Source organism: Fukomys damarensis, unplaced genomic scaffold, assembly GCF_012274545.1.
Source record: "Fukomys damarensis isolate Sample0158 unplaced genomic scaffold, DMR_v1.0_HiC HiC_scaffold_17, whole genome shotgun sequence".
NCBI lineage: Eukaryota > Metazoa > Chordata > Mammalia > Rodentia > Bathyergidae > Fukomys > Fukomys damarensis.
The window spans coordinates 74,463,685-74,476,827 of record NW_022900929.1 but is presented as its reverse complement, the minus strand read 5'-3'; the positions used below and the strand labels follow the sequence as shown (position 1 = coordinate 74,476,827).

Sequence of the window (13,143 nt, the reverse complement as noted above, 5' to 3'; positions counted from 1 at the left end):
TGGCTGCGGGGACCCGTGGGGTGTTGGTGTGTGGGGCGCCTCTCCTGTGCTCGGACCCCCCTCCGCCCGTCCACCCTCTGGTTCCTGGGGACTCCTCACCCCCAATCCCTGTATGAAGTTCCTGTTGGGTGCGCACCTCCTCCCCCTGCCCAGCCGGCTTCACCCCCTGCTTGTCTGTACCCTCTCTGTGACCTCAGAGCATCGCTATGTATGAGTGGCTGCCCAGCTTCCTGGGGAAGACACCCCCAGAGTATGAAGGTGAGGGGTGGGGAGGGAGAAGGGAGGGCTTGCGGGAGCGGGGGTGGGGGCGCTGTTGGCCTGGGCGTCCTAAAGGCCCCAGCCTCCCGTGCCCTCTTTTCTGCACCCCAGGATACCGGCCGTTCTTGGACCCCAGTGTCTGCCCAGAGTTCGTGGTGGCCTCGGAGCAGTTCTTGTCCACCATGGTGCCCCCCGGGGTGTACATGAGGTGTGAAGGGGCACAGTTAGCTCATGGAAATGATAATCGGTGCCTTGGGGATGGGGCCTTTCACAGACCTCTTCACCAGTTCAGTTGGGAGGGGAAGAAGACTTTGGGGGACCAGAAACGTCACCATCGGGTGCGAGGTTTGGTCTTAGTACGGAAACTCACTAGCTTTCCTAATGTCAGAATTTGGGTCGCCGAGTGTGGTGTTTGTGGGTACCGTCCCTGGTCTTTCCCTCCCCACACTGGACAGACAGCTCACCCTGCCGCCAATAAAATGCGCTGCCAACTCCCTGCTAAGCTCAGGGAAGCTCAGGGACCCCCTCAACCCTGGTCATCCCCTTCGCGGCCCCACTTAGCTTCCTGTCTTAGCTTCTAGAATACCCTCCTCTTGTCCTCTCTTCTGCACTGCAGAAATGCCAGCTGTCACTTCCAGACGGTCCTGAGCGACGGTTTCCGCAGCTCCCCAGCTCTCAGGGTCTGCAACAGCTACTGGAACCGGGAGGTAAGCCTGGGCCAGGGCGCAGTCTGGTTGGAATGGGCCCTGGTCGGTCTCTTCCCACAGTGAAACAGCAGCAGTCTTGGTTCTTGGTTGTTGCTGCCACCCGTTGGTGGGAGAAGAAGGGAGAGAAAACTATGTGGGGACAACTGCTTAACAGAGTTGAGGGACAGCTGACTGTGGTGGTTGCATACTCCTAGTCCCAGCCACTCGGGCGGAGGATCACTTGAGCACAGAGATTCAAGCCTAGCCTGTGCAACATGGCAAGACTCATTTCAGAGAGAGAGGGAGAGAGAGAGGGAGAGGGAGGGGGAGGGGGAGGGAGAGGGAGAGGGAGAGGGAGGGAGAGAGACTTGGACTGGCCAAGGTGCACCAGTCCGGGTGGAGAGGGTCTGATCTTTGGAGGGGACTTACAGCCTATCTTGAATGTGCTATTTATTCTCAGAACCCCAATCTGAACAGTGCTGAAGAAGTAAATGAGCTGCTGCTGGGAATGGCCTCCCAGATTTCGGAGAGGGAAGACAGAATCGTTGTGGAAGATCTGCGGGGTGAGCTCAGAGCAAGATAGCGTGCAGCCGGGGGCTGGGAGGCTGGGGGTCTTTCAGGTCATCAGAGTGCAGAGCTGGGGTCCCTAGGATGCGGAGGACACAAATACTCACACGAACATCCACAGCCATTAGAAAAAAGCGAGTATAGAGGCTTCTTCCTTCCTTTTCGGTTTTGTGTTGTTCTTTAGTCAGTTTTGCCCGAGTGGGGGTGGTGGGAGCACCACAGTCTCTTTGGGGCATAGTTGGGTCTCCTGAGGTTTTCATTTTAAAAGCCCCGTCTTAATGTAGGGGGGCACAGGGCAGAATATTTTCTGCTTCATGCCAAGAAGCATCTTGAATCTTGGAGGAAAGGTCTTGTTCCAGAAACTGGCTGTGGTGACACTGAGGCACGGGTCTCTCAGAGGCGTCTGAAATAGGCACGGGTCTCACAGAGGTGTCTCCCTCAGATTACTGGCCTGGCCCTGGCAAGTACTCCCGCACAGACTTCGTGGCCAGCAGCATCCAGCATGGCCGGGATATGGGCCTGCCCAGCTATATCCAGGCCCTGCAGGCCTTCGGGCTGGAGTCCCCGAAGAACTGGAGTGACCTCAGCCCCCAAGTGGACCCCCAGGTCAGGAACCGTAAGGCGAGGGTGGTGGCTGCCGCTTTGCTGTGGCAGGTGCTATTCCGAGTCCTTCCGTGGGAATGCCATCATCCACGTGGGAATGGCGTAAGGCAGACTAGCAGGGACCCCATGTGACTGTGTGACATCCCTCATGGCTCTGCTGTCCCATTGCTGAGTCACCTCTGGGTGGCCGCCACTGTCCAGCTCCTGGGGGGCCCTAAGCTGCTAATCGCTGAGGCCAGGCACTGGTGGGCACAGGATGGGGTCCTGCGCACGTGACAGTGGCTTCACCATGGCAGGGACACAGTCATCCTCCTAGCAGACTTGTGACCACCCCAAGGGCTCCCTGTGTCTCAGTGGCTGCACACACACACACACACACACACACACACACACACTTGTTACTGCCCATGGTCCTAGGTGCTGGAGGCCACAGCTGCCCTGTACCACCAGGACCTGTCCCGTCTGGAGCTGTTCCTAGGGGGGCTCCTGGAGAGCCATGGGGACCCCGGACCCCTGTTCAGCACCATCGTTCTCAGCCAGTTTGTGCGGCTTCGGGATGGTGACCGCTACTGGTTTGAGAACACCAGGAATGGGTAAGGCCTGCCTGCCCACTGCGGTACCCTTCCTGCCTGCTCTGGGTCTCTTCGCATCCGGCTGCTTGGACCTGGGTTGGTACAGGCCCAAATCCCCTCCCCTCCCCACCCCAATGGCTCCCCCTTCCCACTCTAGGCTGTTCTCCGAGGAAGAGATTTCAGAAATCAGAAACACCACCCTGCGGGATGTGCTGGTCACTGTCACCGGGGTGAACTCCGGGGCCCTGCAGCCCGACGTCTTTGTCTGGCAAGAAGGTAAGGAGCAACCTGAGACCCTGCAGGGCACGGTGGTCAGCCAGGCTGGGGAGGTCTGTGCTACGCCGGTCCTGTGGTGTGGGCCGGGCAGCCCTGAGACGGACGGGTTGGGCAGATGCTGGGAGACAGGACGGTTGTGAGGAGACAGTTCCGGGAGGCCGGCTGCGGAGAGCGGGGGATACTGGTCCTCTCCAGGACAGAGGATGGGGGTTGCCCAAGGAGCGGCACCTTCAGCTCAGCCCTCTGTGCCCTGTCCCTCAGGGGACCCCTGCCCACAGCCCCAGCAGCTCTCCACAGAAGGCCTGCCCCGCTGCGTGCCCCTCACTGTGACTGACTTCTTCGAGGGCAGCGGCGCAGGGTACGGCCTGGTCATCGTTGCCCTCTGCTGCTTCCCACTAGGTAAGCGTCTCACCCCCCCAGCTCCCCTCCTCCGGCCTGCGCCTCCCCAAGTCCTTCTGGGAGGAGAAGGGGGTGCCGAGTTCTCCTCCCCGCTGGCCTCTGGTCCCCTGCAGTGAGTCTGGTTGTGGCGGGGGTGATCGCCCATTTCCGGAACCAAGAGCGCAAGAGGCTCCAAAGGAAAGGCAAAGAGAGCTTGAAGAGGGGATCAATCAAAGATGGAGTGATGGGTGAGTGAGGCCGAGGGGTGAGGGAGCAAGGGGAGACGGAGCCTGAGGGAAGGACAGGGAGAAAGCTGGCTCCGAGGCCCAACTGCTGCCCGCCTGTCCCCACCCAGCGATGGAGTGGCCGGGCCCCAAGGAGAGGAGCTATCCCATCACCGTGCAGCTGCTCCCAGGCAGGATTCTGCAGGTCCTGGATGAACGGCTGTCTGTGCTGCGCACCGTGCAGCTGCGGCCCCCGCAGCAGGTCCACCTGGTCCTGTCCAGCAACCGCGGCCGCCGCATGCTGATGCTCAAGGTCCCCAAGGAGTACGACCTGGTACGGCCCAACCTGCCTCGGTGCTGCAGGCCGATCCTGGGGAGACTCGCTCCGAGCCCCTGAGGCGGCTCCCTGTCCCTGACGGTAGCCCAGCTCTGAGCAGCAGTGGGGCCTCCCTGTCACCCAGGTGCTGCAGTTTAACTCTGAAGAGGAGCGCCGTGCCTTCGTGCGGCAGCTGCAGGACCTGTGCGCGTGTTGGACTCTGGGCCTCCACGTGGCCGAGATGGGCGAGAGCCAGCTGCTCAGGGAGGCGGTGACCAAGCAGCGGCGGGGCCGCATCCTGGAGATCTTCTTCAGACACCTCTTTGCTCAGGTGCCAGGCTTCCTGCCCTCGGAGAATGAGCTCAGCCCGGGGCAGCGTGCAGCCTGGGGTGGGGAGGACCCAACTCCCACACAGAGAGTAATTCAAAGTGTGTCTGAGTGTTAGAAAATGTGTCTCAGTGACAAGCACTGTGCCGCGGATCTGTCTCCTCGTGCTCAAGCTCACTTCGAATGCGCTCGTCCCATCATCCCCGCCACTGTCTGCCGCAGCTCTGGAGTCTTCTTTCCTGGTGTCTTTGGTTGCTCTGTCCCAGCTGCCTCAGTGTCCAGAAACTGCTCAGAACATTTCCCTTTCATGGTCACTGTGACTTTGGGGAAGAGCCAGAAGGCTCAGGGTGCCAGATCTGTTGGAGAAGTGAATGACGACATAATGTCGTGTTTTTACGAGCCTGTCTTTCTGCTGGATGGCACTCGGCAGCCACATTCACTCTTCTTTTGATCCCACCTCCTAAAGATACTCAGGAAAGGGGACTCCAGAGCTGCTGTGGAAAGTGGCGAGAACCATGAAACAAGCCGGGCGTGGTGGCGCACGCCTGTAATCCCAGCACTCGGGAGGCTGAGGCAGGAGGATCGCTGTGGGTTCGAGACCAGCCTGGGCTGCATAGTGAGTTCCAGGTCAGTCTCAACTACACAGTGAGACCCTGTCTCAGAAAACAAACAAACAAAAAGAACCACAAAATGTGTTTAAAGCACAGGGGAGGATTTTGAGGGGATTCGTGGCAATGTGACTTTTACTCTAATATGTTGTTACATTTAAGCATTCCCTGTGTTTTCCTGTCACCCCTTCTATGTGACCTGCGGAGGTCACCCCTTCTACTCCCTTTCCTCCTCTATAAAGCGGTGGTTAAAGCTGCGCTGGGAGGTCCAGTGAAAGAGGCTGTGAGGGGCTCTCAGAGGCTGGTGAGGTTGAGAAATGCGAATCCTAGATGAGTGGGGGCTCCCAGGCTGGGTGCAGCGTCTGTGTCCTGGACCAGGCTTCGGATTGAAAATCTCTCTTCTGTGCACCGTGCCTGGCCTAAGCACACTGTGGGCATTTAATAAATGGCAATGACGGGTGACTTTTCCACTCCCTGCACGTGGGCAGAGACCAGATCACGGGCACACGGCAGCCCTGTTAAATCCGTGCCAGAGCACACATCGCCCCGGCCTCTCCTGCCTGGCCGCTGTGTCTGCCGCAGCATCTGCCTCTGGTGTCTTTCCTCGCACCCGCAGCCTGGCCCCCTTGCCGCCCCCCAGCACTGTCCCCACAGCATGGCACTTCCGGGAGAGTGGTGGGCCGTGAGTCCCTCTCGCTCCAGGGGGCAGAGCACCAGGAGTGTGGCTCTGTCCTTCCAAAGCAGACCCTAGGGCCATGTGACGTCACTGACCTTTTCCCCTCCTCCTCTCCCTCCCTCTGCTGCTGTCCGAGTGCAGGTGCTGGACATCAACAAGGCAGACGCGGGGACGCTGCCCCTGGACTCCTCCCAGAAGGTGCGGGAGGCCCTGACCTGTGAGCTGAGCAGGGCCGAGTTTGCCGAGTCCCTGGGCCTCAAGCCCCAGGACATGTTTGTGGAGTCCATGTTCTCTCTGGCTGACAAGGACGGCAACGGCTACCTGTCCTTCCGGGAGTTCCTGGACATCCTGGTGGTCTTCATGAAAGGTGGGGCCCGCCAGGGGGTGGGTGGCAGGCCGCGGAGGAGCCCACGAGCAGGGAGGCAGCCTCGTCCCCTCTCCCCAGGCTCCGCGGAAGATAAGTCGCGTCAAGTTCCTGGATCCTGGTGGTCTTCATGAAAGGTGGGGCCCGCCAGGGGGTGGGTGGCAGGCCGCGGAGGAGCCCACGAGCAGGGAGGCAGCCTCGTCCCCTCTCCCCAGGCTCCGCGGAAGATAAGTCGCGTCTGATGTTCACCATGTACGACCTGGACGGGAACGGCTTCCTCTCCAAGGACGAGTTCTTCACCATGATGCGGTAGGGACCGAGCCGCCCCGGGGTCCCAACCGGGAGGGCAGGCGGGTGGGCTGGAGGACCAGACACAACGTCTCCGACCCCCAGAGTATCGGGATCCAACTCTGACCGGCAGACCCCGCCGGAGCAGGGTCTCCCTGTGGACTGCCGCTGTCAGCCAGGGAAATTCCAGTGGTTTCAAAAAACCACGCCAGGGTGAAAAAGCCAACATCAGTATGACCAGCCTCAGAAGTCCTCTCGCCCTTCTGGATGCCTTGGGTCCTTCGTGAGCCCTTACTGTGTGTCTCACACAGTGACATGCTGGACGGATGACCTCGGTCACTCAGTGTCACTCGCCGTGACGGCCAGCAGGAGGAACATGGGACGCTTCCCTACCTCCCAGCCCTTTTCTCTCCCTGCTTCTTGAGCCGCTTTCGTTTTTGGTGGGCTGAGAGGACCAGCCAGGAGCCCCCTCAACTTCTCGTTCTGGAAGTGGCCTCGGGGACACAGCCCCCTTTGGGTTCTGAGGCAGGAAGACTCCTCTCCCTTCCTTGTTCAATTGGCTTCGGTCTCATGAGAGATCGGCCCACAGCAGGCGTTTGATGCACAGTTAACTGAGGGAGCGCAGGCGAATATGGCAGCCCAGACTCTTGTACATTTCCACTAATTTGTGCTTTTCGTGGCTTGGAGCACACCCCTGCCCTCTGCCTCTTCCCCTCCATAGCCCCAGCCAGACTCTGGCTTCTAGAAGGGCCCACCTGATCGCGGTCTGTCCCTCAGCGGTGTCTTACTGGAGTCCCGCCCTGGATGAGGGGGCTACCCTGCAGGCTGACCTCTCCCTTCTCACCCATAGCTCGGTGTGGGTCTTGCTTAGTCTTTGTGGGACGGTAGTCCTTGCTGCTCTGTGTGGGCCCAGCTCTTTCTCTGCCGGGCTTGCACACCTTTGCACGGGCTGTTTGTCTAAGCTAAGGAAAGACTGCGGCCACAAACTCTGCCACTGTGCTGGGAGTCTGAGTGTGCAGACGCTCCCGTCGGTGCCCAGGGCGTTGTTCCCTCTGCTTCCAGGCTGTGCGAGCTGTGTGCTGCGCAGGAAGCAGCTGCACCCCCTGCCCAGCCAGCTGGTTCCACCAGGGCCGTGGAAGTGGAGTCCCTGGGCTGGCTGGCGTGGGACGCATCCACAGAAGGGTGTGGGCAGAGAGCCCACTGCAGGAGAGGGCCGTGGTGCCCCAACGCCTTCCTGCACACTTTAGACGTCCACCCCTAGCAGCAGATCCCCATTTGAGGGTTGCTTTCTGTAGCTGCTCAAGGTCACCTTCCACCCGCCCTGTCTTATGAGCCTGTGGCCGCCACCCCACCCACCTTCGCGTAGACTGCAGGCTGGATGAGCACCTTCCTGGTGCCATTTCCGGGGTCACCAGTAACCACAGCAGACAACCCAAGCCCGCCGCACCCTGCTCCTCCCCACGCCTGACCTTGGCAGCTCTGTCTCGGGTCCCCCAGGTCCTTCATCGAGATCTCCAACAACTGCCTGTCCAAGGCCCAGCTGGCTGAGGTGGTCGGGTCCATGTTCCGGGAGGCGGGCTTCCAGGACAAGGAGGAGCTGACGTGGGAGGACTTCCACTTCCTGCTGCGGGACCACGACAGCGAGCTCCGCTTCACGCAGCTCTGCGTCACAGGCGGGGGCAAAGGTGTGTGAGCGTGGAAAGAGCATCTTCACAGTGCGAGTTCCCGGTCGTGCTCTTCTGAGTCCTTGGTGCCCAGACTGAGCCAGGTGTGCTGTCCAGTGCCACCGTATCCAGGTGTCCAGGTTGCCTACTGCCTGGAGATGCAGCCTGCGCACCGCTCACAGCCACGGGCAGGGTTCTGGATTGTATCTGGCCCCGGGCAGAGGTGCCATTTTCTTTACACAAAGGACATGAAAAGGGGCAGGTACCTGTAACTGAAGCCCTTGGGAGCCCAAGACAGGAGAATCATGAGCCTGAAGCCAGCCTGAGCTACTAGCAACTTCAGAGCCAGCCTGGGCAGCACAGTGACAACCTGTCTCAAAGAAAGAAAGAAAAAAGACGCACAGGCCTGCCTCTGCCCAGGGAGCACCCCTTTTTCTAATTGCACAAATTTGCAGCGTTGCCCAGGGTTAGGAGGAGAACAGGGCTGGAGCCAGAGCTCAGGACATGACCAAGCCACCAGCAAAAGCACCTGGCAGCCTTTCCAGAGGCTCAGACAGTCCCCAAACCCTGCCCCACTGCCCCCCGAGGGAGGCCAGGCTAGCTTCTGTTCTCTTTCCCAGGGTTTGGAGACCTCTTCAAGCCAAACAGCAACTGGCGTGTCTCTTTCATCACTCGGACACCAGGAGAGCGGTGAGCAGGGGGAGCCGCTGGCCGCCACACCCATGACTGCTCAGGAGCTGGGCTCCCTCCCGACACTCCAGGAGACAGAGGAGCCACCTCCTGTCCCCACCCCGGCTTTGGGCTGGCACTTCTCCAGGCTGCAGAGCCTCGGGGTGACCAGGCCCTACTTTCCTTTCTGCAGCTCCTGCCCGCAGGACCTCGTGCCCCCTGCCTCAGAAGCCCCTGAACTGTGGGGTTCTGGGCTAAAGAAGAGATTTGGCAAAAAGTGAGTGTTCCCCAGATCTTGGGGCCCACTGAGGCGTGGAGAGACATCTCAGTGACTGGGCCCTGCCTGCACCTCCTGGATTTAAAGGGACCATCCTGAGTTTCATTCCATTTGCCCCTGACCTGCCTTGGGGGCTGGAGGCTGGAGCACCTTTTCATTCTCAATCCCTGAACCCCCATCCTTCGGGCAAAAGGCTTGGCTCAGAAGGAACATTGGGAGGGCAGTGAGGGGTCTCCTGGCTCCTACTGGGGTGGGGGATGCAGAACAAAGAGGAGAGAGGAGGCGGAGTCACAGGAGAGTTGTTGAGGCAGCAGAGATGGGTGAGGGCTGGAGCAGGCGCTGCCTTCCTTCCTTATCTGTTTGGCCCGTCCCGACCCTGGAGGTCACCTGGCTCGCTTGCATGGGTGGCCCTGGGGACAGGCCAGGGACGTTCACCTCCCTCACCTGCCCCCTCTTGCCGAAGGGCACTGGGGCCGCCTCCCCGTCTGTACACCGAGGCGCTGCAGGAGAAGCTGAGGCGTGGCTTCGTGGCCCAGAAGCTGCAGCAGTTCAAGCGCTTTGTGGAGAACTACAAGCGCCACATCGTGTGCACCGCCATCTTCTCGGCCATCTGCGTGGGGCTGTTTGCGGACCGTGCCTACTGTAAGAGCTGGGGAGGAGGGGGCGGCTCTCACACCCTGGCCCTGCGCCATGCTAATCCACCCATCTCTGGCCACAGACTACGGCTTTGCCTCGCCGCCCACTGACATCGAAGAGACCACCTACGTGGGCATCATCCTGTCGCGGGGTACCGCGGCCAGCATCTCCTTCATGTTCTCCTACATGCTGCTCACCATGTGCCGCAACCTCATCACCTTCCTGCGGGAGACCTTCCTCAACCGCTACATCCCCTTCGACGCCGCCCTGGACTTCCACCGCTGGATCGCCATGGGTGCCGTCCTCCTGGCCAGTACGCAGCTCCCTGGTGGGGAAAGCGAGGAGGCCAGGAATCCTTAGGCTCCATCTCTCCTCCCTGTGCCTCCTCTGTCCCTCGGGCCTGGGGAGTGTGGGCCCCATGTGGCATCTCTGACGTGGCCTCTCTTTCAGTCTTGCACAGTGCCGGCCACATGGTCAATGTCTACATCTTCTCAGTCAGCCCCCTCAGCCTCCTGGCCTGCGTGTTCCCCAACGTCTTTGTGAATGATGGGTCAGTTTTGGGGTCTCCTGGGCCTGGAGGTACGAGGAACAGATGGCCAGGGACCTTCGCTCCTCACGGAGTGAAAGTGCAAGGGGCCCACTTGGGCTGGCTGAGGTGGTCACCTTGCCCTCGGGGAGGGACCTGGCTGGGCAGGTGTTTAGGAGGGGAAGCCAGACACTTTCCCACAGGTGCTTCACACACACTTTTTGCCATCTTGGTTTACCATCCACTCACTGGGCAGGCACCTATGGACCACATTCTTGTCATCCATCCAGACACAGTCACTCGACACACATGTACTGAGGATTTTTTCTGCCCAGGGTTGCTAGGTACCCAGGAATGGAACAATGAACAAAACATAAGCCCTTATAGAGCTTATAAAATTATAAATGGAGCCAGGTATGGTGGCGCACACCTGTAATCTCAGCACTCAGGAGGCTAAGGCAGGAGGATGGCTATGAATTTGAGACCAGCCAACTACACAGTGAGGCCTTGTCTCAAAAAGAACCAAATAAATAAATAAACAAATGAGCCCTCAAGGAAGCAAACGGAAGGAACCGAAGTAAGAGAATTTAGAATAACACAGGAGGAAAATGGCTGACAGGGCAGAGTGGGCGCCGGGCTCCATGTTCCTTGGGAGCTCCCTTGACCACCTGGCCTCCACAGCAAGAGCCAGCAGCCACAGTCAGCCTGTGTGTGACACTGGTGGTGTCTCTGCCCCGCAGGTCTAAGATTCCCCCGAAGTTCTACTGGTGGTTCTTCGAGACCATTCCAGGTAGGAGTGGGGGAGCGGTGGCACCTGGGGTTCCTCTGAGGACCCCCGAACATCATGCACTGATCTGTACTGGCTACAGGGTCCCTGTCCAGTGACCTGGGCCAGCCTCAGCTCCAGCCTCTTCTGGGGGCCCTGGAGGGATGAGAGTGCAGGAGCTGGGGCTGAAGTCCCCAGGCGGCTCGCTGACTGTCTCCCTGGCCCTAGGTATGACAGGGGTGCTGCTGCTCCTGGTCCTGGCCATCATGTACGTCTTCGCCTCCCAGTACTTCCGCCACCGCAGCTTCCGGGCCTTCTGGCTGACGCATCACCTCTATGTCCTGCTCTACGCCCTGGTGAGGGCTCTTCTGGGCGGGGGAGGCAACTTGGGATGGGATGGGAAGGATGTAAAGGAGGGAGCGTCAGACCCAAGATCTCAAACTGAGCCCAGGGAATCTGTGGCCTCTGACTCCAGCCTATGCCACCAACCCATGCACACGGTCCGAGCCCAGCACCTGGGCAGGAAGTGCTGGGGTGAGGGGAACACAGGCGGAGCCTGGCTGGGCCCCCGCTGTACTCACTGGCTGTGTCTTTAGCTCATCATCCACGGCAGCTTTGCTCTGATCCAACTGCCCAGTTTCCACATCTACTTCCTGGTCCCGGCCATCATCTGGGGGGGCGACAAGCTGGTGAGCCTGAGCCGGAAGAAGGTGGAGATCGGCGTGGTGAAGGCCGAGCTGCTGCCCTCAGGTACCGACCTGGCCTGACCCAGGTGGGAGCACCAGACGTGGGTTTCTCAGCTACACTGGAGCCTCCCGGGCCTCCCGACCCCCTCATCCCCTGGCACTCTCAGGACTCTTGAAGCTTTCTTGGTAGAAATGCAGCCTCCGGGTGAGCTGTGCCTGGGCCCCCAGGGGACCTGCAGACAGTGGAGCAGCAGTAACTGAGCAGAAAGCAAGGCAGGAGGATTTGAGGGCGATCAAGACCCCAACGTGGGTGGCCATCTTCAGGGGAGGGCAGGCCAAAGAGCCATACGTCCTCTCCAAGGAACCCCTTCAGAGACAGGCAGATGGCCCCAAGTCCTAACTGGAGATTTGCGTCTCCGTGGAGGGTGGCAGAAGATGATTTCAGGTGTCAGAGCATCATGGGGCTGCTCCTGAGGTCCCTTCAGCCTGCAGGCTGGGATTCTTCATGGAGAGAGAGGGAAGAGGAGGAGAAGGGCTGCACAGGGAGCAGAGAAGTCCAAGTCTGTGTCACCCAGGACACAGAAACAGACTCTCTTACTCCCAGCCCCGTTTCCCCAGCCCCCACTGCCCTGGGACACTCCCTAGGCCCCAGGAGTGTGGGGAGGACCGGTCAGTCCTTAGGAGCCAGGAGTGGCCTCTGATCTCTCCCCTTCCCTGCCTGTGACCCCAGGAGTGACCCACCTGCAGTTCCAGCGGCCCCAGGGATTCGAGTACAAGTCAGGACAGTGGGTGCGGATCGCCTGCCTGGCCCTGGGGACCACAGAGTACCACCCCTTCACACTCACCTCCGCACCCCATGAGGACACGCTCAGCCTGCACATCCGGGCAGTGGGGCCCTGGACCATGCGCCTTCGGGAGATCTACTCGCCCCCGGCAGGCAAAGGTGGCACCACCTACCCAAAGGTACTCTGCTCTGGGCCTCTACTGTGGCAGAGGGTCCCTGCCAGCCCTGCCCAAGACTAGATATGCCAGCCAGCCAAGACCAGGCTGGGAGGGGCCCCCAAAGAGGCTAAGGGGCTCTGTGCCCTCCCCTGGGAACTCTCTTGCCTGATCCTGGCCTCAGAGCTGGGAAGAGGCTGGGCTCACCTCTCCCTCTCCTTCTGGCAGCTCTACCTCGATGGACCCTTCGGAGAGGGCCACCAGGAGTGGCATAAGTTTGAGGTGTCCGTGCTGGTGGGAGGGGGCATCGGCGTCACCCCCTTTGCCTCCATCCTCAAAGACCTGGTCTTCAAATCGTCCTTGGGCAGCCAGATGCTCTGTAAAAAGGTGAACGTCTCTCCTCCTTTCTTTGGGTGGGGAGCAGGCGCCTGGTGGCTTCCCAGTGTCATCGCAGAGCCGTGTGAGAAAGCTGGCTCCCAGGTGCGACTCTGCAGGGCCATTCACACCCAGCCGCTGAGATGCTGGCCTTGGTGGGATGGAGGGCAGAGGTAGCCAGAGGTCCCTGCTGGCGCCTGGCGCGCTTGGAGGCCTGCAGACGGGCTGGCGGCCCCTGACAGAGCTCTGCTGCCTGCGGGTGTCTGGGGCTTTCCAGTCAGTTGGGTGGAAACCCCATGAGGAGGAGCCTGAGCCGAGCTGCCCGCGCTCCCTCCCGTGTGTCCCCAGATCTACTTCATCTGGGTGACGCGGACCCAGCGGCAGTTCGAGTGGCTGGCGGACATCATCCGGGAGGTGGAGGAGAACGACCACCAGGACCTGGTGTCCGTGCACATCTACATC

At 60.3% G+C, this 13,143-nt stretch overlaps 1 protein-coding gene across 1 annotated transcript in view; it reads left to right on the top strand.

Annotated features, from left to right (window-relative positions):
• The window catches only part of Duox2 (dual oxidase 2), a 15,860-nt gene that overhangs the window by 2,064 nt on the left and 653 nt on the right, over positions 1-13,143 (top strand). Inside the window, 26 exon segments of the mRNA XM_033765318.1 lie at positions 119-128; positions 198-258; positions 370-466; positions 875-965; positions 1,405-1,507; positions 1,954-2,117; positions 2,532-2,707; positions 2,844-2,962; positions 3,224-3,361; positions 3,475-3,588; positions 3,696-3,898; positions 4,026-4,211; positions 5,633-5,858; positions 6,071-6,164; positions 7,641-7,828; positions 8,428-8,497; positions 8,670-8,753; positions 9,217-9,395; positions 9,472-9,702; positions 9,840-9,939; positions 10,656-10,705; positions 10,910-11,037; positions 11,278-11,431; positions 12,098-12,330; positions 12,535-12,693; positions 13,030-13,143. The exon segment at positions 13,030-13,143 is cut by the window's right edge and continues 40 nt beyond it. Of these exon segments, the coding sequence (XP_033621209.1) occupies positions 119-128; positions 198-258; positions 370-466; positions 875-965; positions 1,405-1,507; positions 1,954-2,117; positions 2,532-2,707; positions 2,844-2,962; positions 3,224-3,361; positions 3,475-3,588; positions 3,696-3,898; positions 4,026-4,211; positions 5,633-5,858; positions 6,071-6,164; positions 7,641-7,828; positions 8,428-8,497; positions 8,670-8,753; positions 9,217-9,395; positions 9,472-9,702; positions 9,840-9,939; positions 10,656-10,705; positions 10,910-11,037; positions 11,278-11,431; positions 12,098-12,330; positions 12,535-12,693; positions 13,030-13,143 (3,472 nt within the window).